At 36.3% G+C, this 27,804-nt stretch overlaps 1 protein-coding gene across 3 annotated transcripts; it reads right to left on the bottom strand.

Annotated features, from left to right (window-relative positions):
* Positions 1–60: 60 nt before the first annotated feature.
* On the bottom strand, positions 61–25,827 carry LOC127871274 (leucine-rich repeat-containing protein 74B-like). Of its 3 annotated transcripts, none has more exons than XM_052414030.1 (10): positions 25,360–25,821; positions 14,486–14,667; positions 10,632–10,739; positions 8,178–8,271; positions 6,981–7,030; positions 6,519–6,600; positions 5,619–5,704; positions 4,977–5,171; positions 3,224–3,319; positions 61–1,280 (listed from the first exon to the last, which is right to left on the bottom strand). In XM_052414030.1, the coding sequence occupies exons 1-10, from the start codon at positions 25,424–25,426 to the stop codon at positions 831–833; spliced, it is 1,410 nt and encodes a 469-aa protein (XP_052269990.1). In that variant the 5' UTR covers positions 25,427–25,821; the 3' UTR covers positions 61–830. The 3 variants fall into 3 exon arrangements, with proteins under 3 accessions (XP_052269990.1, XP_052269991.1, XP_052269992.1); XM_052414031.1 differs by lacking the exon at positions 25,360–25,821 and adding an exon at positions 16,667–16,866; XM_052414032.1 differs by lacking the exon at positions 4,977–5,171 and having other exon boundaries at positions 25,360–25,827.
* Between the last annotated feature and the right edge of the window lie 1,977 nt (positions 25,828–27,804).

Here is a 27,804-nt window from a genome sequence, read left to right as displayed (position 1 = left end):
GTTTTCTACATAATATATCTGTCACTTCTCACGTGGGTCATATACAGAAATGAACAACCATGACATGACAATGTTTATTGATCACATTTTGATTTTGTATACATGTATTACAAGAATTTAACTCTTCTACCATTCTCTACGAATAGAGGAGTTTAGCTGTATTCACCATGAAAGGATATCCGTCCGTCTTTCTGTCCGTTTGTAGACAGAAACTTGTCGGATAAAGCATTCCTACACTTTTGAATGTCAAACATTCAAACATCCCTAATTGGTCCCTATTTTGACATGAAGTTTTGCAGATTCAATTTATTAGTATACACAGACCAATTGTAAAAGTTTTTTTCCGTTTTAAACTAAGGTTTTCTATAACATGACTATTATAACTAGCTACTGTACTACAATGTGGGATGGGGTGGATGTATTTGCCTACACAAACCGTGAAATGCACACACATACATGACTTTTCAATATAACGTGGACATCCATAGTCGTATTTCTCTCAGCAATTGTATTTCATGCATTAAGGCATGGAGATGAAAAAAGAAATAAACGGTGCTAAACTAAGAACTAGAAATCTATCGCTTTTGGCAACTCGGGAACATACTATCTTATCGGAAATGTTTTGCATTTTTTATATCACTGTTCCTTTTAACACACGGATACGTATGGGCACACTAAGCATACACTTTTTCTACATAATAATCTTTGTTTGTTAGTGGAAAATAGTTCTTGCAAAGAACATATGTTGCAAACTAGCGAGCAATTTTATATTTTATGGCTGTGCAACTTCTTCATAATTACACAACTACTAGCATTCAATTCTAATGATTTCATATATCCGGCGTCTCAGTCACTCCTCCGTCGCGCGCATCCACGAGCGCCACCTGCGTATCCGGTTCGCCTGTCACCGCCGACACTTCCGCGTCCAGTTCGTGTTCATTAAACTCCGTCGCCTCTCCTTCAATCCCCTCTTTCCCTTCACCACCACCCACCGCGTCGGCATCCCCACCGGAAGTCTCATTGTCAACCGCATCTCCGCGATTATCGTCTGCGTCTACAACGTACGTTCTCCCTTTATCGGCTTTCTCGAATTCCGCCACGGCGTCGTCCGGCGTCTCTCCGGAGAACTCCGACAGCGCCTGGTCCGGATTCTCGACAGGGGGCGCCATGCTCTCGTCCAGGTAGACGTTCTGCTCGCGGCCATGGATCACCCTCACGTGGGGGCGCTGCTCCTGAAGTTCCGCCAGCAGCTTGAGGAATCCCTGGTCCACACACGTCGTCTGCAACATACACGAGACCGGAAGTGTAGACTGACTTCCGTGGCATTGAGGCTGGCTAAGATATGCAGAGGGGTTCGGTAATAGTAAGTTTTCAAGGATGTTCGTGAAGATGTACAAGTATAGTTAAGGCGTACCCCATTTAATACAATTCACCATCATTCGGATTATGTTAAAACAAGCAAATTCGTTGAATTGATATACCCGCTAAAAATAAATTGTGTGACGGACGGAGGGACGGACTGACGGACGGAAAACGCCATTTCTATATCTCTTCGCCTTTCATGGGGGATACAAATTATCTTAATATGATTTTACAGTTTTAACACTAAAAATTTATGATTTTTTGTTACTTAAAATTGCCATATACACAATCTTTGTTTAATACATAAGCTGAAAACTTCATGTAATTGTCTCTGGCTTAATCAATTATCCTGTTGTTGCCATGAGGGTACAGCCCCCAGACTGTTTATATCCAATGGTTTATAGGCTTACACAAGGGAGTCTATAATAGGGCCAAAATCTACACAATAAAATCCTCAAGCCGCTTACCTCCAAAGTCTATGCCATTAGCCAACTGTCTTTACTATTAAAACTAGACCTAGATCTACTAACCTTGAAGAAGTCTGAACGGATACCCGGAAGTACATACGCTAGACAGTAGTGTTATACGCTGAAATCGCAGTCATCCTGATGTATATACGCTAACCACGAAATCTAAACGCTTACTCCGAAGTATATACGCTTAGCACAAAGTCTGCAAGCTAACCAAACAGTCTTTATTCTAAATGCGAATTCTATACGGTTATCATGAAGCCTATACGCTTACCCGAAAAACTGTACGTTATTAAACAACACAGTCTGGACGTTCATCACGATGTGTAGACGATAAGACTGCAGCCTTGACTTTTAGCACGGCTTCTATACGCTTATCCGGAAGTATATACACTTACCATAGCGTATATGTGCTAACTTCGACACTAACACGCGTTCCACGAAGTTTGCACGCTTACTTTCAACTATATAAGCTGTGTCTGAAATCTATACTCTGATCTCTGCAATAAATGTGTGTACCTTTAAGCAAAGCCTAACCGCGAAGTCTAAATGCTTGATCCAAATTTTACAAACTTACGCCAAATTGTACATTCTTATTCTAAAATGTATACGCTTATCCTGTCTTCTATGCACCTACGCCGATGTTTGTACGCTCACCCCGTTGTCTATACCTTATAGCGATATTTATACGCTTATCCCTATTTATCCTGTCACATGCCTTTAAATCAGCCCGATAACCAGGTAACCTAATATCCCAAAAGATATTATGCTAGTTGACCACGTGACCTCGAATATCCGTCAGTTGCCATCCGCGGATGCGAAAGACTTTACTATTTTCTAGTAATAAAATATACTTTTTTTTCTATTAATAAAATACCAAATACATGTTAATTACTGTTTGTTTAAACATCATAATTTAAACAGCATAATTTCGTCTTTATTTAATGAAATTTATAACGAGTAACTCGATTTCTGTGTTGTTTAACCAGATGGAAGCTAGCCTAAGCGCTTTGTATGACGTGACGTCACAATGTTTTTGTACGCGCGTGATATATCCCATATTAAATATTTAAACACAAAATACTCGAAAACTAGATATTTTAGAAACATTTCAACAAATAGTGTAAATGTGACTGGATAAATAGAATAATAGGTTGGTGACGTGGATGGAGAATGGTTATCTGGCTCGTCGGAGGATCTTATCGGGTTCGCCTTCAGCCTTCGGCTCACCCGATACATTCCGCCGACTTGCCAGATAACCATTCTTCATCCACGTCACCAACCTATTATTCTCTATATCTTTACGCTTACCCCGTTGTCTCTTCTTTTACCCCGAGGTTTAAAAGCTTGTCCCGATATCTCTTCTCTTAACCCTTGGTCTATAAGCTTACCCCGAAGTCTATGAGCTGGACCGAGGATGTTTCCAGGGCGAGTACGGCCCTCAGGATATCCATGGCCCCCAGCGCGTTAATGAGGTTGTCACCGAGCTGCAACACATAAACATGCACTAGCATTGATACAATGATCGAAATGAGACGCGTTCTTAGAAAGAGGGCTTAGGGAATATGCATAAAATGTCGACCCAGGCTAATCAGTGACGACACTTTCCTCCATAACCCTTTGCATGCTGGGAAATTTGTCGTCTGCTTAAATGTCGTCTGCTGAATTTCTAAAATTAGCATTTTCTTCGATTTTTTTCAAAGAATACTTTCAGAATAGCAAACTGTTTGCAAAGGCCTTTAAAATTCGGTTCCCGCACTGAAAGGGTTAAACGTATAATATCATTTATGCGGAAAGTGTCGTCTTTGATAAGCCTGTGTGGACTGCGCTGGAATATCTTGGACGACACTTTCCGAACATGTAATAAGCCATGTATTTTAGAGCGAGGCTAAATTATTTTTATTTTGATACGTTTAAATTAGGCATAACCACTTAACACCAACATTTGCTTTTTGCAGTATTTTATTTATGTCCTATGTATCATTGGCATTTTAAGAATAACCTTAATCAATATGAATACCAGTATGCTAAACACAATTATTTTCATAAACGTTACTTTCTTTCGCTAGACCATTAAACTGTGAAGTGTTTTTTAAATATCACATTATTGAACGCGACATCCGGATTTTTTTCAATGTGCACAATTATTGTTAAATATGACGATTAAGGTCTACTTAAGCAATTCATTCGAGGATTTTAAAAAGTTACTCTTAAATATATTATGCTATATGTATTAGACTGAAATAATGAAAACACAAATCTAGCGTTATTTTGGTTTTTCAATTGGGCGATTTCTGCTAAGTTATGAATCAAACTATATCGCTTATCATGATTGAGTTATTTTAGAGTAGATACCATGCCGTTCGCATCCAAATATCAAAGCGCTGAAAGCACTGTAGGTGTTCGCTGTTGTAAAATGTCGTCATTGATTAGCTTGTGCGCATTGCAAAGGCTCATCAGTATGCACAGGCTAATCTTACTTGACATGCATTAAGCCCCGTTTTCCCTGAAAGCAGCCAATATGTACAGATTTCAATGATAAACACCAGACTGGCCAATCTCGTTTTACAAGCTGTTAAACACTATTAGTCATAAAAACCCTCTGCAGTGTACCAATACACAGCGGTTCATCACATTCATATTTATGTTGAGGCACGAACGACAACTCTGCTAGGAGAATGGCATTTGTCGTCTGCTGCAACAGGCAGTGGTTGTCTTTCCATACCGTAGCTAAGTCTTCTAAGCACATACTGATTTGCAAAATATGGTCTATAACATAAGTGTGAGCTAACGCTCAAACTAATAATCGGTCTAAATTAATCGACTTTTAGCAGACAGGTTTTTCGGATGCGTTTTGCGGATATGGATTGCGGGCACATGTAGGAAATTATTAACGTGTACAGTTATTATTTCGGATGCGAACCTATAGAAAAACACATCGCATTGAGATTGGTGCTCGACCAAATGGTACTCAAAGGCTGTAGAGCGCCAGTTAAGCATACAGGGCGACCAAATGGTACTCAAAGGCTGTAGAGCGCCAGTTAAGCATACAGGGCGACCAAATGGTACTCAAAGGCTGTAGAGCGCCAGTTAAGCATACTGGTCGTCGGAAGTACCATATGTCTTAAACAAGACGAAACATACCCGCAACACCTGTATGTTATCGTTTTGCGCAAGCTGCTTAGCGAGTATTTTCATGTCGATATTCGTGATCCTGTTTTTAGACATGTCCAGTTCCAGTAAGGACCTGTTGGTTGTCAACGCCTGGCCCATGTACGCCGTGCCCTCAGTGCCGAACCCGTTAAAACTCACGTCTAGCGTCCGTAATCCTACGTTCTCCTGTGAAGTTTGCAAATACACATATGGTTATGGTGATAACGGAGGATCACACTTCTGTTGTTACATGTGAGCCGCGTCGTGCGAAAAGTGGTCTTATGACATATGCGGCCAGCGAAACTCTAGACCAGCCTGGTCATTCGCCAATCTAGTAAGGAGCTACGCTGTCCGCTAATACGACATCTAAACCTTGCGTGACTTTAAAGCGGACAGCATAGCTCCTGTTGCTCGTAGCCCCTAAACAGCGAGAGCGTAGGCTGTTCTAAGGCTACGCTGGCCAAATATGGCGTAAGATCCAGTTTCGCGTGACGCCACACATATTACGTTTTTAATGCTTTCTATAACTGATTTGATGACACACATGATGATGTTGATAATGATATGGATCAGACCGATTATACGACGCAACAAAAATGATGAATGACGTTTACAAGGACAATTATCAAGTACCTTTATGCCCTGTGCAAACTCAAGCGCTCCTCGTTTCCGGATGTGATTCCAGCTGACGTCCAACTTTTCTAAAGTTTCACTTGACGCTGAAATAGTTATATTCCACGAACTATTTCCACCATTAACTTGTGTTTTCAAAATAATTATTGCAGACATTTTACATACAGGGTTGTTTCATTATTATGTAAAAGAGTTTCATATTCGATTACAAATACAATATATTTATATTGTTGAATATAAGCATCTGGTTTCGTCCTACATATGGTGGCCGCCTAACAATCATGAGGTTACGACTGGTTTCGTCCTACATATGGTGGCCGCCTAACAATCATGAGGTTACGACTGGTTTCGTCCTACATATGGTGGCCGCCTAACAATCATGAGGTTACGACTGGTTTCGTCCTACATATGGTGGCCGCCTAACAATCATGAGGTTACGACTGGTTTCGTCCTACATATGGTGGCCGCCTAACAATCATGAGGTTACGACTGGTTTCGTCCTACATATGGTGGCCGCCTAACAATCATGAGGTAACGTGTTCGTCCTACATATGGTGGCCGCCTAACAATCATGAGGTTACGTGTTCGTCCTACATATGGTGGCCGCCTAACAATCATGAGGTTACGACTGGTTTCGTCCTACATATGGTGGCCGCCTAACAATCACGAGGTTACGTGTTCAATCCCCACTCTGTAAACGTTCTCAATATTTCCCTCTAAGACATCCAGCACTGTTTCTACCCGGAAAACGGACCTGATTGTCTCGATCAATACCATAGGCTTTTGATGCAACTGATAAACGGTAAATCAATTAATTAAAACAGTTAAAGCCACTGAAATACATCGGTAACAATTATACATTAAAATAGTCATATACAGTAGTTGGGCACTGTCACGTACCCAGGGCCGCTCCTAAGGCACATCCGGCGCCCTCTTCAAACTCATTACCGGAAATGACCAGTTCCTTGAGAGTTCGGTTGTCCTACATAACAGACATGCGCAGTGGGTATCTATACCATTATTGTTGTAGCCGTGATAAACGTCCACTTAGAAAGAAGTGAGTACATTTCAGGGAAGGATGCAATATCTTGCGTTAAAGGGTTCGCATTAATAATTACTTTTTAATCGTTAAGTTCATATCTTGATACTGCTTGTTTGCCGCAATTCATCGGTCTTTATTAAGAACTCTCTTTAACGATTTACACTGTATGTCACGAGAATATGCAATGAGCATAAGTTCAGTATCATAATCTCTTATAAAATAAATGGTTGTTCTGTGTAACTTTCGGCATCAGCCGGTATATACTTACCTCATTTTATTAATCTTATGTTACACGTGTGTGAACGTTTTCGTGCTTTTACCTTAATGATATTTGCAAATATGGAAGCGTCAGCGTCTGTAAAACCGTTTCCTAGAATAAAGATGATTCAATGTTAAACTTGGTATACATAACTTTGCTATGTATTGTAGGACAACATTGAGAATGAAATGACAAACCAAAGTGCGCGGTAGACTTTCTGAAGAATTAGTAACCATAAGCAGAAAACATTCATTATCGCTGTTATCTATGCGGTGACAGAACCTGGCGTAAGGTCGACGTGGCGTAGTGGATATGGTGTCCGCCTTGCGATCGGGAGGTCACGGCTGTGATCCTCACTGTGTGAGCGTTCTTTAGATCTCCCACACAGACACAAAGTACTGGTTCTACCCAGGCACAAGACTCCTTGAATAGGCAAATTGTGTCGATGCTCCAGAGGATAACTACAATTTATGGGAAGAGGAAGGACACATGTTGTCATTACCACACTCTGCTTGTGTGTAACACTGAACCTATGTGATGATGAACGCTCGCAGTTTCTGTACTCTCTGTGTTGATGTCACGACCGTGACTGCGCTTGTATATCTGGTGAAAACAGCTTGTTGTATATCTATGTGGTTCTGGACAGCAGCGTTTTGTGAATACATGAAGTGATGGGCAGTACCTAATAGTGTACCTAATAGTAACTTATAGTGTACCTACGTGGTGATGGACACTAACTTAGTGTGTATCTTTGCCATCTACCCCACTAACTGCGTTAGTGCCTGTTTGTTGATGAACACTTTTTGCTTGTGTATCTATATGTTGATGAAAACTGGATGTTTCTGTGTATGAGGTGATTAACTCTTACTGGCTGTTTTTATGTGTTCTATGTGCTGGTGAACACTGACTGCTTGTGTGTCTATGTGTTGATGACCGAACATCTACTGCTTTCGTGTCTATCTTGTCATAACGACTTACTGCTTGCGTGCAGGGTGTTTATGCGGTGATGAAGATTTACTGCTTGCGTGCAGAGTGTCTATGCGGTGATGAAGACTTACTGCTTGCGAGTAGAGTGTCTATGTGGTGATGTAGACTTACTGCTTGCGTGCAGGGTGTCTATGTGGTGATGAAGACTTAGTGCTTGCGTGCAAGGTGTTTATGCGGTGATGAAGACTTACTGCTTGCGTGCAGGGTGTCTATGTGGTGATGAAGACTTACTGCTTGCGTGCAGGGTGTTTATGCGGTGATGAAGACTTACTGCTTGCGTGCAGGGTGTCTATGTGGTGATTGGAAAGCATCATCCGTCCAATGAGCTCCGCTCCCCGACTTCCAAGTTTGTTGTCGCTGATATTCTATAAAATATATTTTTAAAGAGATCACTGCGAATTTCATGTATGTAATTTTTTTTCGAATTAAAACACATATAAATAGAATATGGTAAAGATATAACTATTTCGTAAACTGCATTTTGATATAACGATTAGCCCGACATCCAAGCGTAATGAAATCAAACTGGTAAACAAAGCAACAATTTGCATTAATCTTCCAAAATAAAAACATATATCAAACAAGAGCACCGCCTTGCGGGTGCAGACCGCTCATCTATTTTCTTTTTAAAGGTGAAGGGACTCTCATTTTCAATCACAAAGGAGGGAGGGGTGGAGTGAAGAGGGGGGTGTGGACATTTATTACATTATCTTCCAAAAAAGCGAAAAAAAAATGGGGGCGGGGGGGGGGGGTGGGGGGGTGGGGGGGGGGAAGGGCGATGGGGGGGGGATTTTTTGGGTGCGATGGTTGGACGGTATTTCAAACATAACCGTTTAAAAAAAAAATTGGGGGGGGGGTATAGTGTGAGGGTGTGGTGGTAATTTGTGAGATGATCTTAAAAAAAAAATAAAATAAAAAATTAAAAAAAAAAAATTGGTGGGGGGGTGGGGTGGGGTGGGGGGGGTGGGGTGGGGGTATAGTGTGAGGGTGTGGTGGTCATTTGTGAGATGATCTTAAAAAAAAAATAGGGGGGGGAAGGGGGGAGGTGGGGGGGAGGGGGGGGAGGGGGGAGGGGGGGGGGGAGGGCACGGGGGACGGTTTGGGTGGAGTCTATTGTGGTATGTCAGGTAAGAGTAGTTTCGTCAAAGTATCAATCAAATCTAATCATAAATAAAGAAGTTATGGCAATTTTAGCAAAATTTAATAATTTGACCTTGAGAGTCAAGGTCATTCAAAGGTCAAGGTAAAATTCAACTTGCCAGGTACAGTAACCTCATGATAGCATGAAAGTATTTGAAGTTTGAAAGCAATAGCCTTGATACTTAAGAAGTAAAATGGATTGAAACACAAAATTTAACCATATATTAAAAGTTACTAAGTCAAAAAAGGGCCATAATTCCGTTACAATGACAACCAGAGTTATGCAACTTGTCCTTTTACTGTACCCTTATGATAGTTTTTGAGTGTTCCAAGTATGAAAGCAATATCTATGATATTTTAGGGGTAAAGTGGACCAAAACATAAATTTTAACCAAATTTTCAATTTTCTAAGTATAAAGGGCCCATAATTCTGTCCAAATGCCAGTCAGAGTTACATAACTTTGCCTGCACGGTCCCCTTATGATAGTTAATAAGTGTTGCAAGTATGAAAGCAATAGCTTTGATACTGTAGGAATAAAGTGGACCTAAACACAAAACTTAATCAAATTTTCAATTTTCTAAGTATAAAAAGGGCACATAATTCTGTCAAAATGCCAGTCAGAGTTACATTACTTTGCCTGCACAGTCCCCTTATGAAAGTTAGTAAGTGTTGCAAGTATGAAAGCAATAGCTTTGATGCTTAAGGAATAAAATGGACCTAAACACAAAACTTAATCAAAATTTTCAATTTTCTAAGTATAAAAAGGGCACATAATTCTGTCAAAATGCATGCCAGAGTTAACTAACTTTGCCTGCCCAGTCCCCTCATGATAGTAAGTAAGTGTAACAAGTTTGAATGCAATAGCATTGATACTCACTGAGAAAAGTGGACCTAAACGCAAAACTTAACCAAAATTTTCAATTTTCTAAGTATAAAAAGGGCACATAATTCTGTCAAAATGCACGCCAGAGTTATCTAACTTTGCCTGCCCAGTCCCCTCATGATAGTAAGTAAGTGTACCAAGTTTGAATGCAATAGCATTGATACTTTCTGAGAAAAGTGGACCTAAACGCAAAGCTTAACCGGACGCCAACGCCAACGCCAACGCCGACGCCGACGCCAAGGTGATGACAATAGCTCATATTTTTTTTTCAAAAAATAGATGAGCTAAAAACGAATCAAAAATTACAATCGAAAGAAGTAAAGTGATAAAATCGTAGAAATGATGAATAAACATCAATTGAAATACATAAACTGTTGCAGAATGCGTTACACCGGCCGCCTATATTGATTTTGGAAGAAAACTGCTAACTGAAATATTGTTCACAACAGTTTCATTGTAGCCAGAAATGCTATCGAAAGGAACATTATTGTTGAAACCGAAGGTTCAATTCCCAGAAGAGACGAACAAATATCTTAATAAAGTTTTCGTTTCCATTGGGATGTTGTAATGGGAATTGTTAGACTTCACAAAATCATCGAATAACTCGCTTTAAAGGCATTATGTGTAAATTAAATTAAAAAGAAGTCTGCTTAACTCTGCCCTTAAGTCATTTTAAGTGCGTTACGTAGAAATGTACTTACGAGGTAGGTTACGTAGTTTTGATCGCATAGGGCCTCCTTTAGGCTCGCCAAGCCCACCGATGTGATGAAGTTTCCCTCCAGGTCTAGAAAGGACACCACTGTGTCAATCTGCAAAATAAATGACCGTTACGACTTACCAATGTCTTCACATTCGGAAAGAATTATTACAAGCTGCGTCATGCGAAAATGGGTCTTATGTCACATGCGGCCAATAAATGCACAGACTGGTCTGAAGCCCAATGTTGTCTTAAGAGAACACGAAGTCTTTAAAGCGGACAGGGTAGTTTCTGTCTAGACTGTGCGCATGTCCTCAGACATAGGTGGTCTGAAAAATGACTGTCTTGTAAAACAAACATATTAAGTATTAGTTTATTTTATATACACTCAAAATCCCTTCCAACGATAAACTTACATTTTTTAAATAATATTATGATTGCTTATCAACGATTTTGTCAAAATTTGAAGTATGGAGAAATACATAATATTTTAATATATCATAGACATTGTAAACGATTTGACCTATGATTCGATGAGTTATCACTATCAAAAATCACAAATTGTCAAAATCGTTAAATATTTGCTTTCAGTGAAAATAATTAAAAAGTTAAAATCTCAATCGAACTTGCAGTCAATAACTATTCCTGGTTGTTCAGTATCATTCATGTCAACTGTAATAAATGTGTTGCACGATACAAACTTGTTTTCAACAACATGGGTGATTTTACGACCGATTGGTCTGCAATCTTTTTGCATATAAGCGCTTTTAAATGAAATAATAGAACACATAGTTTTTTTTCAATCCTATTGTCATGAAAAAAGATAAATATGTAAAAGAAAATATGCATTGTTCGCAAACATCCGTTCGCATGTGCAGCACAAGAAAACCAAACGCCCACGCGGTCCACAAGTGTAAGAGCTTTATGAACAGAACAGAATTTTATTACACATAAACTTAACAGTTTCTAGTGTTAAACATAATGATAATACAAAATACATGAATATAGTAAGCCGTTGTTGTTTTTTCTTACAGAAATATCATAATTTGGTAATGGATGAACTTTACAGACAATGGCTGAATGATGGTAATGCAACATAGTGGCAGTGTTTTCAAAAATCTATCTGCGATATTTCAAGTTGAGATTTTGAGGCTTATTTAAAAAAATGGAATGATAAAGAGTTGCGTTAGAAGTGCCTCTTAGTTCATGAAAATAAAATTAATGTAAGTAAAGCTCATTTAAGAATTTTTGTGATAATGTCATTTTTTCGCAATTTAATGCGAATACGTATAAACACACGTCTCATATCAAATAAATTATTGGCGTCGCAATGAAATTCGGCGAATCGTATGTAATACGTTTTTTTTGCTTATGGGAGGAGAAGTTATTTTACGGATCAATGTATATATTTTTGTTGTCAGAATATCTTGCATAGTGGTGATTTTTTGTGTAAATTAGTGTAAATAAGTACTGCATTTGTGCCTATTACATTTACTACAACATTTATTGCCAATAATGCAAAGCTAATTGTCTTAATTAATTGCAAATCACAGGGACTGGGCAATAATAAAATATCACAGGGACTGGGCAAATACGCGAACCGGTGAAACTTTCTGGTTTTGTATAAAAACAAAACTTGTTTGTTCCACTATCCTAGTTACTAATAAAGGCGCAAAAGAGCGCGAAGCGCGACACGTATAATTAATTGTACTAATGAGTCTTGATGAAGGAAGCAGCCGCTTATCAATGAGGAACACCATCACAGCACCCCAGTCTCATTACTATCAAGTCCTCCTACAGGTTTTTTTTAAGAACCACATATAGAAGGCCGCAGGCCTGAGCCGTATCTTGCCAGTGGTATGGACCCTTTGGTATGGACCTTTAACCCCGCTCACTATCCAGCGTTTAAACTTCCTGGTTTACATTTTAACCTACTATTTATAGCTTATTAATATCTTAGTTAGAAGGTGATTTTTCAAGCGGTTTCGTAGTGTAGTGGTTACACGCTCGCTTCACGTGTGAGAGGCCCAAGGTTCGAGCCCCAGTAGAATCAAATTATTTTATTTGTGTTCTATGTTAACTTTTTGTTTTGATGTAGACATTTTAGTTTAAATAAATATGCTGTTTTATTGTAACCATTGTTTGTTTTTATAATGTCCATGAAGTATATGTGTGAGAGGGTGGTGGGGGGGGGGGGGTTCGTTCACACATTAAAACTTTTACAGTGTTTTCATATCAATGAGTACTCAACCCCTATCGTAAATGAGCAACGTAAGAATAAGTTCAGAATCATCTCCCCTTGAAGTTGAAAAAAAAGAGTGAAATTACGCTTACAAGATGAAGCAGATTTTTTAAAACCTACACAGTTCTGTTCCATTAATGAAAACTGCACACGGATGCCAGTAAAAAAAGGAAACCAATGTAAATAAAATGAATTATGAAATATTTGGGGGTTACAACACAAAATCATAGATAATGGTTATTTGGGGGTTATACCACAACATCATAGATAATTGTTATTTGGGGGCTATAACACAAAATCATAGATAATGGTTATACCAGTATCTTTTTTTATTTTTTATTTTAAAATTAATCGGCCAATATTACAGAAGAAAACAAGATTGCAAAAGTATTCATAAAATAAGCGATTCGGGCCACATATATTTAACCTCTGACCTGGAAGGATGACCTTGACCTTGACCTTTCACCACTCAAAATGTGCAGCTCCATGAGATACACATGCATGCCAAATATCAAGTTGCTATCTTCAATATTGCAAAAGTATTCATAAAATGAGCGATTTTAGCCACATATATTTGACCTCTGACCATGAAGGATGACATTGACCTTTCACCACTCAAAATGTGCAGCTCCATGAGATACACATGCATGCCAAATATCAAGTTGCTATATTCAATATAGCAAAAGTTATTGCAAAATGTTAAAGTTGGCGCTAACCAACCAACCAACCAACAGACCAACCAACAGACAGGGCAAAAACAATATGTCCCCCACTACTATAGTGGGGGACATAAAAATCGTTCCACGTAACTTCATTGAGTGACACTAAAATTCCCGACGCCCTTTAATGCTTTGCATCAATCGTTATCTTGTTCTTATATGATACACGTTATAGAAACGTTGTGCATCACTACCCGGTAAACATCAGTAAAAGAAGTTATAGGTTCATTTTTATCTATTCCATTTATGCCTAGCGTCTAGAAAAATGCATTGGCAAACAGCGTAGACACAGATGAGACGCCGCATGATGCGGCGTCTTATCAGGGTCTGCGCTGTTTGCTTAAAGGAATTTCTGTAAGAAATCCAAGTATAGAAATAAATATACTAGATATCCTTAATTTGGAAACAAATTGATCCAATTTAGAAGGATGGGAGAGTCCATTAGGCATAAATGGGTTAATTGAAAACTATTTTCTACACATAGTAAAAGCGAAAATATATTCAACTCGGTGTTCATATTGCTATCGGACAATCAAAAGCTCTTCAACTTTCGCCTGTTCGTTTTCTATCGCAAATAAGCAACTTCTTGTCGTTCCTTTGGGTGCACATGTACTTGGCGAACATGAATTATTTAGTTTAAACCTATTTATTTTAGCTGGATTGCTTCGAAAGCCTCAGGCTAATTGAAACGCTACCGAGTCCATTTCCGGCTTAAAATCATTTATTGTTTTCGTAGGGGAATATCTTAAGAACGCTCCCAAAGAGGGAATCTAATCGTGATATCCAGGTTGCTTGGCGGACGCCATATGCGCAATGCCACGGCGTAATAAAAGCAAATACAACTTTGTTGATAAGCCGATTGACACACATACAAGTTATGTTTTACTGTTTTTTTACCATAAGGGCTGCAGCTAGGGCCCGTGCCCCGTTTGGCCCCATGTTGTAGTGCTTGAGTTTGAGCACGCGGCTGTTGGGCGCGCGCAGGAACGCGGACACGGGTATTACGCGCAGGCGCTCACACTCGCGCAGGTAGAGCTTCACCTTGATGTCCTGGGCCTCCATGCACTTCTTTGGAGGGTCTGAATTAGTAATCGTTGTTACATTAATACGGACAAGTTGATTGATTAATAAAAAACGAAATTGAGATTTATATAAGGGCCGTGCTCTGTTAAAAAGGGGTTTAATGCATGTGCGTTCAGTGCCGTCCCATATTAGCTTGTGCAGTTCGCACAGACTAATCAGGAAAACCCTTTCCGCCTAAACTGGATTTTTTTATAAGAAGGGTCTTATAGAAAACGAAAAATACCATGCTAATCTGGCACTACACTGTACGCACATTTATCAAACCCCTTGTTCACAGAGCACGGCTCATATTAAAGCATGTGACGCTAGCCCAAGTTGTCGAGATTAACCTTCTCAACCGGTCAATAGATGATGATGAGTATGATGAATATTATTAATTGGATGACTATGATGATGACGACTACGAAAGAGACGGCGAACGACGACGATGAAGAAACAATATCAGAACATGATAATGATGACGATTATGTTTATTATTATGCAGAAGACGATGCGGATGATTTCGCTGATAGCGATGACGATGATGGTGATGATGATGATTAAAACGTTTGGTATGCAATTTATACAACCTTGTGTCAAATACCACGACGTTACAAACCTTCCAATATACGTATCGTATATATACACTTGGAGACTTTTCTAACGCATCACTTAATCATATCAATAAAGTTCCCTTATTTTTGAACGGCTTGTGTATAAACTTGGACCAATAATGATTCATCGCATATCTGATAATTCCTGAAAATTTAATTGAAATTGAAAAACAACAAAATATAAAACTTAACAAATTAAAAACGTCATTTCAAAAGTCAAATTCGCAAACTCGTACAACGTTAAATAAAAAAATGTGAAAAGTAAAACGCATAAACTTACACGTTTTAATAACTGACTGACTTGCAACATGCCGATTTAGCCGTTTCGCTCCTGAATATTCATACGAACCATATTGTTTTTCTTTAAATAATGTTATATTTTTCTTGTGTAAAAACTTACCTATAATTATGAAATAGAAATTAAATTGGAATAACATGTATATCGCCATTTGCTACACTTGGTGATTTTTCTAACGCAACACTTTTAAAACTTACATATCTCAGTAACGAGTAAATATTTTTATTTAAAATTGCACATGTTATCATTTGACTACAATATGTGCAAGCTAACGATAAAATCATTCATCCGTGACGATCGGACGCTTAAATAGCATGTCGGAAAGGTAGTCTGTAAAAATGCAAAGTGCGCGATTGCGCTCCTGAATATCCATACGAACTATATTGTTTTGTAAATTAATTTTATGTTTTCCTTGTGTAAGAACCCACCTTAAATAATTAAATTGAAATAAAACTAGAATTAAATCGCGTTTCACCATTTCTACGTGCAAAAATATGGAACCACACTTACCCTACGTGCTTAAGCGTCTAATCGTCCCGGATGAATGATTTTATCGTGAGCTTGCATAAAATGTAGTCAAATGATCGTATGTAAATTGTATAATCAATATCTTTACTCATAACTGAGATATTCAAGTTTGAAAAGTGATGCGTTAGAAAAATCCCCAAATGTACACGTTTGTTCACAAAATGACTACGTTTAATACAAATATTTTTCAATAAATGTCGAAATTATTAACGAGAAAAACTATAAGCACATTTTGATACGCGAATATTGCGTATTGTTATACTACACGACAATTCTTGCAGTGATATTATGAAAGCCCAGGAACCAAAATAGTTACGCTTACGATGGTCTACATCGCAATAAGCTCTTCAGTTGTAATTTCATATAGTAAAATTCTTCTTCTTCTTCTTCTTCTTCTTCTTCTTCTTCTTCTTCTTCTTCTTCTTCTTCTTCTTCTTCTTCTTCTTCTTCTTCTTCTTCTTCACCATCATCTTCTTCTTGTTCTGTTGCTGCTGTTGATATGTTGTTCCTGCTGCTGTTTTATTGGTATAATTACTATGCTAATATTGCTGCTATTGCCGTATAATTTATTTTTACCTTCTAGAAGCGTCTCTTCTCGCAGAAACTTTGGCCGGAGACTGAACGTCTCCATCTTTGTGGACATTGTGATGACGTCACAGCGGGATGCAATATCCCGATGACGTCACATGCACGCTTCAGTAGAACTTAACTTGCCTTCAGTATCCGCACTAAATGGATTGTATATAAAATTTGTTTCAGATCACGACATTTTATTCCAGTTACGTCTGTAACATTCGAAAATTAAAGGAAACACTTTTTTTTTTTACAGATTTCATATTATGGCACTGCATGCGTTATTCGTCTGAAAGTATATATTATAACTCATAAACGAAATACATCCTTTTTACAAGTCACGAAATATCCTTTTTACACGTCTGTTAGCACTAAAGTAATCCATATATTCATTTTACATTAGTTTTTAAAATCGTTGTAAAACAATTGTAATAAAACTTAACGAACGACCAGTCAACGAGCTATTCATGACAGTATAAAACCATCGACGATTTTGAACGTTAAGTCTATAATTTGATGTACCTTTGATAACCTGGCATTGTTCGCCTGGTGATCAGGTAATGTGATTCCCTCATTCGATATTGTTTTTATGTGTTGGCCGATTTATTTATCTCTTTTTAATACTGATTCAGGTCGATTTATTGTGGATCTTTAATATCGGGATATACATGTTGTTAAATAACCATGACCCATTTTATTTGTCAATTAAACGTTAATCAATACATTAACTATATTTACCGTAGTTGGAATTATTTGAAAATATTGAATAAAACAAAGTGCTACCATATGGTTGTGCATGATGCAGTCGGGTTCAACGAATTGATGCAAATGGCATGCATATATAATCATGTAGGTTCAACTTATATGTGTTTAATTTCTGACCTGATGATATAAAGAAGATTTTGCCGATTATTTCAATGGTCACGTCGATAATAATGACGGAGAAGATGAAGGTTACGATGATGATGATAACGATGATGATGATGATGATGATGATGATGTTGATGATGATGATGATGATGATGATGATGATGATGATGATGATGATGATGATGATGATGATGATGATGATGTTGATGATGATGATGATGATGATGATGATGATGATGATGATGATGATAATGATGATGAACAGAAACAACTACAAGGTTAATGCGGACCAGAACATATTACTGGTAATAATAACGTTGAAAGATTGAATATTTTCAATTATTATATGTATGAACTCTTACTTAATTAAAAATACATTTTAAGGTATAATTTTTCCATTGTCAAATACTTAGTATTGATGTGCTTTTGACGATAGCCAATTGTGTAGCCAGTCAAACTCGGGACCCCTCGCTATCTCAGCTCTGAATGCTATTATTTGCAATCAACATAAATGCATTTGTTTTAGGCAAGTCTTCGACACATTTTCATGTTTAATGTCCCAATATTCAACTAAGAATATGCACCTTTCAATATAAATACTAATTTGAGCCCAGAAAAGCGAGTAAAATGCGTTTTTATCGAATCTTCCTGCATTTAATTGTCTTAAAGTAGTTGAACATACACTTGCATTTAAATTCCATATCGTTTAATGTCAGTTTTTTGTAATAATTACATTTACAGCATTTGAACATTTATTTCAATATGTGTTAACATTTGCCTCAATGAATAGGCAATTGATGCGTTTTTATAATGTCACTCCGTAATTGATTGCATACAGACACTGATTACTTTTAAACTTTTTTTAAATAAACGGATATTGGCTCTGCAAACAAGAACCTTTGATTGCTGGGTCAAAATTTAAGAAAAATTATATATAAACCTGTGCTACTTTAAAATTTTCAGGGAAACATTTTTGGTCAATGTATTGTTACCAAAAAGTAAAAACCATTATCTGACCTCCGATGTACTTAGTTTCAAGCATGCATGTCCGATCGCATTGTTCTCAGACAAAATACTATCCAATTCTAAGCACAAAATATAAACATAGATTTATATTAAAGATGTGAATTCCGCATAAAGAATTGTTTGGACATTTTATGCCTGGCTCGCTTTAAGTCAGTTACTATTCCCCCTGTTTTGGTGCCCCTAGATGAGGCCAGCAATCCTCTCGACACATCAATCTCGGCCATTTAAGAAGATCCCCGAGTTATAACATTTCATTTAACGATACTGTATTTCAGAAATCATTTAAAAAGCAATGCATACACATGTAAACCGGTGCTCACTTTTGAAATGCAATTGTAATTGTTGTCCGTTAAATTTTGCATTTAACTACAAGCCGAGTTCTTTGAAATGAGAACATTCATATCCATACCAAAAGTATAAAAAAAAAACTCGTTAAACAACTATTTTAAATACGCTTAAAGTAAACATGGTCGTGTTTGAAAAAACACGTGAGGGCAGAAACTCTACGTTACATTGTTTGCGTTATTGCTATTATTAATATATTATATTTCAATATTGATTATCAATTATTGATAGCCTGTAATTATCAATTTTATTTCATTAAACGTTTAACATACACTTGAATTTATATTGCATTTTAATTGAATGCCCGTAATCACAAATGGTTCCACTTTTAACATTCGAACATTAATTGAATGCCCGTAATCACAAATGGTTCTACTTTCAACATTCGAACATTTATTTCAATATTCGTTACAATTGGCCACTAGATAAGTATTGATGCAAAGCATCAAAGGGCGTCGGGTATTTCAGTGTAAAAGGCACTCAATGAAGTTACATGGAACGATTTTTTTCTACTGTAAATATTAATATATTGCAGTTATTTTAAACAAAATAGAAAAAAGTACTGGTATAACCATTATCTATGATTTTGTGTTATAACCCCCAAATAACCATTATCTATGAGGTTGTGTTATAACCCCCAAATAACCATTATCTATGATTTTGTGGTGTAACCCCTAAATATTTCATAGCTCATTTTATTTACATTGGTTTCCTTTTTTACTGGCAGCCATGTGCAGTTTTCATTAATGGAACAACACTGTGTAGGTTTAAAAAAAATAGTACTGTCATATTTTTCTCAACTTCAAGGGGAGATGATTCTGAACTTATTCTAACGGGGTTGAGTACTCATTGATATGAAAACACTGTAACACATATATTTCATGGGCATAATAAAAACAAAAAATGGTTACAATAAAACAGCATATTATTTTAAACTAAAATGTCTACATCAAAACAAAAAGTTAACGTAGAACACAAATAAAATAATTTGATTCTACTGGTGCTCGAACCTTGGACCTCTCACATGTGAAGCGAGCGTATAACCACTACACTACGGAACCGCTTGAAAAATCACCTTCTAACTAAGATATTAATAAGTGACTGTAGTGTAACGGTTATCAATAAAGCAATAAACCGTGTAACCGCTGTCGTCTTGTAAAATTGAAGAAAATTCGCGTTGACCAAAACTCGAACAGCAAAAGTCTGCGCTATTGTTAGAAAAACCACAAAATAAATATATTTTGATTATGTTTTGTTTTTATACAAAACCAGAAAGTTTCACCCGTTCGCGTATTTGCCCAGTCCCTGTGATATTTAATTATTGCCCAGTCCCTGTGATCAGTTATTAATTAAAATAATTAGCTTTGCATTATTGGCAATAAATGTTGTAGTAAATGTAATAGGCACAAATGCAGTACTTATTTACACTAATTTGCACAAAAAATCACCACTATGCAAGATATTCTGACAACAAAAATATATACATTGATCCGTAAAATAACTTCTCCTCCCATAAGCGAAAAAAACCGTATTACATACTAGTCGCCGCACTTCAGTGCGACGCCAATAATGAATTGATAATTAACGTGCTTTTTTATAATGTCACTCTGCTAGCGATTGCATAAAGGCACCAGTTACTTGTGAACATATTCAAATAAACGAATATCGGTTTGCAAACAAGAACCTTTGGTTTAAAAGGGAGAAACGTACTCTTTGTAAAAAACGAATTGTAAGAAATGTGTTTAAATCTTGTATTGACAGAAAACACGTTGAAGATTAGAACAAATGTAGACCGATAATGAGAACATGTCATTTTAATGAAAGATGTACTTTTATTAAAAGCCCGTTAATTCGACCATTCTTTGTATAGACTTGCATATATATTGTTCTCATAAATATATGTGTTTCTTTTTTGTTCAATATCAATTCGTTACATACGATGATTTCTCAATTAAATAAAGTACATGAAGGATGTTATTAAACATCCTATTATTTACACTACGCCTCTCTTCTGTCGTTAGTTAATAAGCTGCTGATTAATACGCAGGTAAAGACAACCAGCTGTACAATTTGTCTCCAAATGTTTAAGAGATTTATACGCAGGTTAAGACAACCAGCTGTACAATTTGTCTCGAAATGTTTAATAGCTTTATACGCAGGTAAAGACAACCAGATGTACAATTTGTCTCGAAATGTTTAAGAGATTTATACGCAGGTTAAGACAACCAGCTGTACAATTTGTCTCCAAATGTTTAATAGCTTTATACGCAGGTAAAGACAACCAGCTGTACAATTTGTCTCCAAATGTTTAAGAGATTTATACGCAGGTTAAGACAACCAGCTGTACAATTTGTCTCGAAATGTTTAATAGCTTTATACGCAGGTAAAGACAACCAGATGTACAATTTGTCTCCAAATGTTTAAGAGATTTATACGCAGGTTAAGACAACCAGCTGTACAATTTGTCTCGAAATGTTTAATAGCTTTATACGCAGGTAAAGACAACCAGATGTACAATTTGTCTCCAAATGTTTAAGAGATTTATACGCAGGTTAAGACAACCAGCTGTACAATTTGTCTCGAAATGTTTAATAGCTTTATACGCAGGTAAAGACAACCAGATGTACAATTTGTCTCGAAATGTTTAATAGATTTATACGCAGGTTAAGACAACCAGCTGTACAATTTGTCTCGAAATGTTTAATAGCTTTATACGCAGGTAAAGACAACCAGATGTACAATTTGTCTCGAAATGTTTAATAGATTTATACGCAGGTAAAGACAACCAGATGTACAATCTGTCTCGTAATGTCAAATAGAATACGCAGGTAAATACAACTAGCTGTACAATCTGTCTCGCAATGTCAAATAGATAATGCAAATAATTAAATAGACTAACTGCAATCAGTTGAAGAGAATGTAGGAAGTAACGGTAAATGAATAATTGATAAGGTATACATAATATTGTAGAGTAGAACGTTATTATAATCGAGCGTCTATTAAACGTTTGTGTGTGAAGACATGGTGAGAATAGACGGATTGCATAAGAAATGGAGAAAATAATAGACAGTAGCCGGAGAGGGCAACGGTTCAAACGTTACAAAGGATACTTGAAAGAAATACCGTTAAAACCTATGACTGCCACGAATGTGTAACTTGACATTTTTAAATTTTGATACATTATTTTCGGCTTTAAGACAGGATAGATGGATTTGCACTGTAATGGGAAGAAAGGAAGGTATTAGATCTACATATAGTTTTTTTGAAATAGAAAGGACACGTGAATAAATAAATAAAGGTATCTTCTAGCTCATATCTACCGTTAGTGGAATCCACGATATTTTGCTCGCAAAAATACTCATTAATGCTGATGCAATGCATCTAAAGGGACTTTTCAATTATCTTTATTCTCTGAGTTCTATTCGTTATAGGTGATGGTCAGAAGGACCGACATACAATTTATTCTTGTTACATGCGATGGAACGAATAATATCAAACTTTCGCAGATGATTAATAGTTCTTTACCGCAACACTGGAAGGGATCAACGAAATCTTTTGTTTTGTAGAGGCTCAAGATGTGTTTAATCGTCAACATTTTGCAATGATGCCAAGCGGTTTCGAGTTTGCCTTTTTTCTTCGGAACTTGCATTGCCTCAGGCAACTTCGGAATATTAATAAATTGATATTATACAAAGTTTGTATAGTTGTATATAAGGGAGTTTAAATCTGGCGTGAATGCATAAGATCTCATTTTGATGATTCTTTTCCAGGCCTTAGTTTTTTTTCTCAAAAAGTTGATAAATACAAAAACTGGAATAAAGGTTCAGAAGAAGTAGTACCAAAAAAGTTTTATTCAAACGCAAAAAATTCGTTACTCTAACGCAGAAGACTATGTCACAAGAATTTTACACTGTTGGGAAATCCCCATTTGTTCAGATTTGTTCATACGACACCATTGAAGTTTTGCAGCAAATTCAAGTAAACGAATCGGTATCGGCGTATACTTTTACGTTATGAATTAAGAACAATATTAGATTGATGGTACCATATTAATATTTGCATTTGATTTTATTAAATATAACATTAATTGTTGATGTTCATATAAAATTGTGATAAACAATAAATGTTGAAATGGACATCGTATATAGTAATATTCTTTATAGGATTTTATCAAGACACCTCAAATGGATGTTATATATTGTAACTCACATCTTAAACAATAGTGAATACATAACACATGCTTATCCAGTTGTTACATTCCCTCATATCTAACGTTATAATGCACTGACATTAAAAGGTAACTGTTTGTTGACATTTGACGGCAAATTGATTTCATCATTAGAAGTTTGTTAATAAAAAGTGAACAAGTACATTTCCATTACATAAGTATTTTAAATGAATATTACGTCATATGGTACAAAGCGCTGAACTCGAAAACTACGTTAAAAATATGACTTTATTGTCTGGTTAATAAGTATATCGACTATCTGGGTTGTGTGTTTTTTTTAACGCTTCTGTTGCATATTCAAGCACAATAAAATTAGACCTGTATGATTTCCACGGCTTAAGAATGTCTTAATAATATAATTAAACTGGTTTTTATTATTAGCGTTATAAAAGATGATGATTCCATACATGTACTAATTAGCAATTTAGGAATTGAATTCAATATTCCATCCATTAGTTAATTATATATTCATAGCCATGTGTGGTAAAGCATGACTGATCAATGGCCCGAAATCAAACGCTTTTGGTTCATTTTTTGTAAATTGGTTCGATTCATACATTAAATAGAAATATTGAAAAGTTATCATTCTATGATAATTGTTTTACTACCATCAAACATTAGCTGTCAAAGAAAGATCTTATTCTTCACCTGTCATGCACACATTAAATAAAAAGTAGTCCAGAAAAGTATGTACGCTTAGGGTAGTATAATGATTAATGGTTTCATAAAGCTGAGGTTTATACGACCCTTGAGTTTTCTAAGAAAATTATTAGTACTATGATTATTCAAAACTACCATCTGGAAACAAAATGCTAATATTATGAACATACTAATGACAACGGCGATTTTGACGATGATGTATGTGATGATGATTACTTCGACGAAGATAATGACGATAAAAACAAGTTAAGTCCCATCTATTTCACAAATATTTACATGCTTCGTACGTGACTCCATTTTTTTATCGGAATCATTTATACGATTTGATGATGAAAAAGAAAATGCGGTGGCCCTTTATCGTTTACCGATCATGTGGAGAGAAACCAAACTATAACGAGAAACAGTAGACTCAACTACAAGATGACTGACTTAACGTACTCTTTAACATATTGAATGTAGTCAATGTATATTCAGAAAAAATCGTATTTTCTGTTATATAAACGATCTTGTATCATCTAATGACACGACTTCAACGGTACGAACCTTCAAACTTTTGTATTATAAAGGTGAATTTTTTATAAGATGACGTTTACATATACCAGTATTTTTCATTTAATAATAACAATAATGATAAAAATAGCAAGCAAATTCGTTGAATTGATATGGATCCCCGGCAAATAAACTTTGTCTTTGGATCGGTGCATATCCGTTAATATTCAGTATAATAATTCAGTGTAGGGTTATAATTAATATGTAATAATTTAGTGTAGAGTAATTGTTTTATGAATTCCAATTCTCCTCCTTCAAATCTGCACACCCAAAAAGTTTAATGGCGAAATCTTGTAGCGTATCTGAGATATAACCTAAAAAAGTTACATCATAAAAACAATAAAGGCCAATAACTCTCTGCTAAGAAAGTGCAGGGTTATGATTCTTGTGCATGGCACTTCTTTTCATTGATTTCTACACACCCACGAAGTTTCATGTTTAAATGTTGTATCATATGTACACAAACAACAAAGGGCAATAACTCATATTTAAGAAAACGAAGGGTTGTGGTTCTTAAGCATGGTACTTCTCCTCATTTATATCAATACACCCATAACGTTTCATGTTGAAATCTTGCATGGTATCTGAGATATAGCCCTGAAAAAGACACATCATACACACACCAAACAAAGGGCAATAACTCTTATTAAAGAACGTGTAGGGTTATGGTTCTTGTGTATTGCACGTCTCCTCATTGATATCTATACCCCTATGAAGTTTCATGTCTTATATAAATCTGATATATAGCCCTACATACGGACGGGCGGACGGACTGACGGACGGAGGGACGGACAAGCCTTTTTCTGTATCCATCCGTCTTTCGCGGGGGATAATAATAATAATAATAATAATAATAATAATAATAATAATTATACCACTACTACTTCTACTATTACTAAGCATTATCATCATTTTTATTATTAATCTGCTGCTGTTGAAATGTTGTTATTGCTCCTGTTTTCATTGTGATAATTCTTATTGATGTTTGTTGTTATTTTCGCATAGAATTGCTGTTTACCTTCTAGGAGCGTCTCCTCTCGCAGAAACTTTGGCCGGAGACTGAACGTCTCCATCTTGATGGACATTGTGATGGCGTCACAACGGGATGCAATATCCGGATGACGTCACTTAAGCGGTTAATTCTAAATTAAAATTGACTTCAATATCCACACTGAATGAACCTTGTATTCAATTTCTGTTTGAGATCATGCAATTTTATTCAATTAATCACTGTAATATTTGAAAATAAAAAAGCATCATAATATTTCGACAAATTTCATATTATGGCATCACACACGCATATTTCCATAAATTCTTTAAATTATGTTATTAACGAAATATCTAGAAATCCGTTTCACATCTGTGAGAATAACATTTATCTAATGCTTCTAAACAACTGTAATAAAACTTTAGCAAACGACCTTCCAGTGAGCTATTCATGACAGTATAATACCATCCACGATTTTTTTTAGACAATCTGCGTTAAGCCTACACTTTGATATATCTACGATAGACCTAGCATTGTTCGCCAGGTAATAAAGTAATGTGATTCCTCATTCGATATTGTTTTAATGTTAAGGCCTACATATTTATCTCTTTTTAATACGGATACACGTCGATTGATTGTGGATCTTCGATATAGGGATATATTTTAATATCTAGTACCCATTTTATCTGTCAAATTAATGCTTATCAATTCATGAAATTTGTTTTTCCATATTTCGAATTCTTAGACATAACATAGTTGCTTAAATATGATGGTGTATCGCTGAGTCCAGTTCAACGAATTGGTACATATTACCTTCATATGCGAACGTTACATATTTTAAGTTTTTGGAGAAATGTGTATTTTTTTTTATAGATTTACTACTTGTGTGTAATTTCGTACCTGATGATATGGAGACGATTCTGCTGCTACTTACAATGATTATGCTAATAATAATAATGGTGACGATGATGATGACGATGATGATGATGACGACGATGATGATGACAACGATGATAATTATGATTATTAATTTTCTGCTGCTGCTTATGATGACGATAAGTTTGTTGGTGATGATGATGCTTCTGATGATGAAGATTATGATGATGGTGAAGAAGAAGATGATGACGATGATGAGTACTACGACGACGATTATGATGTGTTTTATAATGACGATGCTGATGGTATTATGATGTTACTGACGTTATTTTTGGTGTTATTTATGATGCTGCTGCTGGTTATGATGCCTTTAATGGTGATGATGATGGTGGTGGTGGTTTTTGTGATGTTGATGATGATGATAATGATTATAATGATTCTGCTGCTGCTGCTGATGTAAATGATGATGATGATAATGATGATGGTGGTGGTGGTGGTGGTGGAGGTGGTTGTGGTGTCAGTGGTGGTGGCGATGATGCTTATGAAGCCAAACTCCAAATGCTCAAAGTAGATATAATGTCAAGATAAAAGCACAAACAGGTAAATCAGACAAAACTGACCTTACCTGACCGATTAACTTTACCGATAATGATTTCATTGAATGATGTTCATTTATTTATGAACATGTTACTTAACTGAACCATCTTTAGGAATGAGGTTTTTAATGTTAAAAAATAATTTACTTTGATAAAAAAATCTAATCGTTAGTCAAGTATAGGCACATTGAATTTTACGGTATTGTATTTTCTACATTTTTACATTTTTATTTTCAATATTTGTGAAAGCATTCGTCAATTTTCACCGCATTGAGTACGCCAAATTAGTGCTTTGTATAAAATTAGTCTGTCATTTATTGCATATTGACACAAATTAGGTTTGAAAACATTCAAATAAACGTGTATTTCCTTTGCAAACAAGAACTTTTGATTTGAAATATGAAAACGTGCTGTTTGTATAAGGTATAAGTATTAAACCAATGTAGACAACCTATAATGAGAGCATGTCATTTTAATGAAAGATTTAGTTTTATTGACAACGCCCATTAAGTCGACCGATGTTTGTATGGGTTAACATATTTTGAACTTTTGATGTTTATGAGTGTTTTGTTTTAAAGATGAATCTAGTAAACACCATGATTTCTCATTTGAAATAAGAGTGAAGATAGTTTGGCATTAAACAACCACGAAATAAATTCACAATTAACGTTTATGTATGTCCAATTATAAAAGATGTGAGCCTTGTTATGAGAAAACTGGGCTTAATGCATGTGCGTAAAGTGTCATCCCAGATTGGCCTGTGCAGTCCGCACAGGCTAATCAGGAACGACACTTTCCGCCTAAACTTGATTTTCGGTAAGGAGGGACTTCCTTGAAACAAAAAGTACCATAAAACCGTAAAGTGTCGTACCTGATTAGCCTGTGCGGACTGCACAGGCTAATCTGGGATGAGACTAAACGCACAAGCATTATGCCCAGTTTTCTCAGAACGCGGGTCATATTAGTATACGAAACGTGTCCAGTAATATTCGAAATCTTCCCA

Source organism: Dreissena polymorpha, chromosome 3 (assembly GCF_020536995.1).
Source record: "Dreissena polymorpha isolate Duluth1 chromosome 3, UMN_Dpol_1.0, whole genome shotgun sequence".
Taxonomy (NCBI): domain Eukaryota; kingdom Metazoa; phylum Mollusca; class Bivalvia; order Myida; family Dreissenidae; genus Dreissena; species Dreissena polymorpha.
Note: the sequence above shows the minus strand (reverse complement) of the source record. Positions and strands in the feature narration are given on the sequence as shown.

Bases quoted from the DNA above. Each gene is read 5' to 3' on its own strand.
- LOC127871274 (XM_052414030.1), bottom strand. From the start codon at position 25,426: ATGTCCATCAAGATGGAGACGTTCAGTCTCCGGCCAAAGTTTCTGCGA. The intron at 7,031-8,177 runs GTAAGTCTTCAT...TCTTTATTCTAG, and splicing joins AGACACCCTGCACGCAAGCA to GAAACGGTTTTACAGACGCT. The intron at 5,172-5,618 runs GTACTTGATAAT...CAAACTTCACAG, and splicing joins AGTTTGCACAGGGCATAAAG to GAGAACGTAGGATTACGGAC.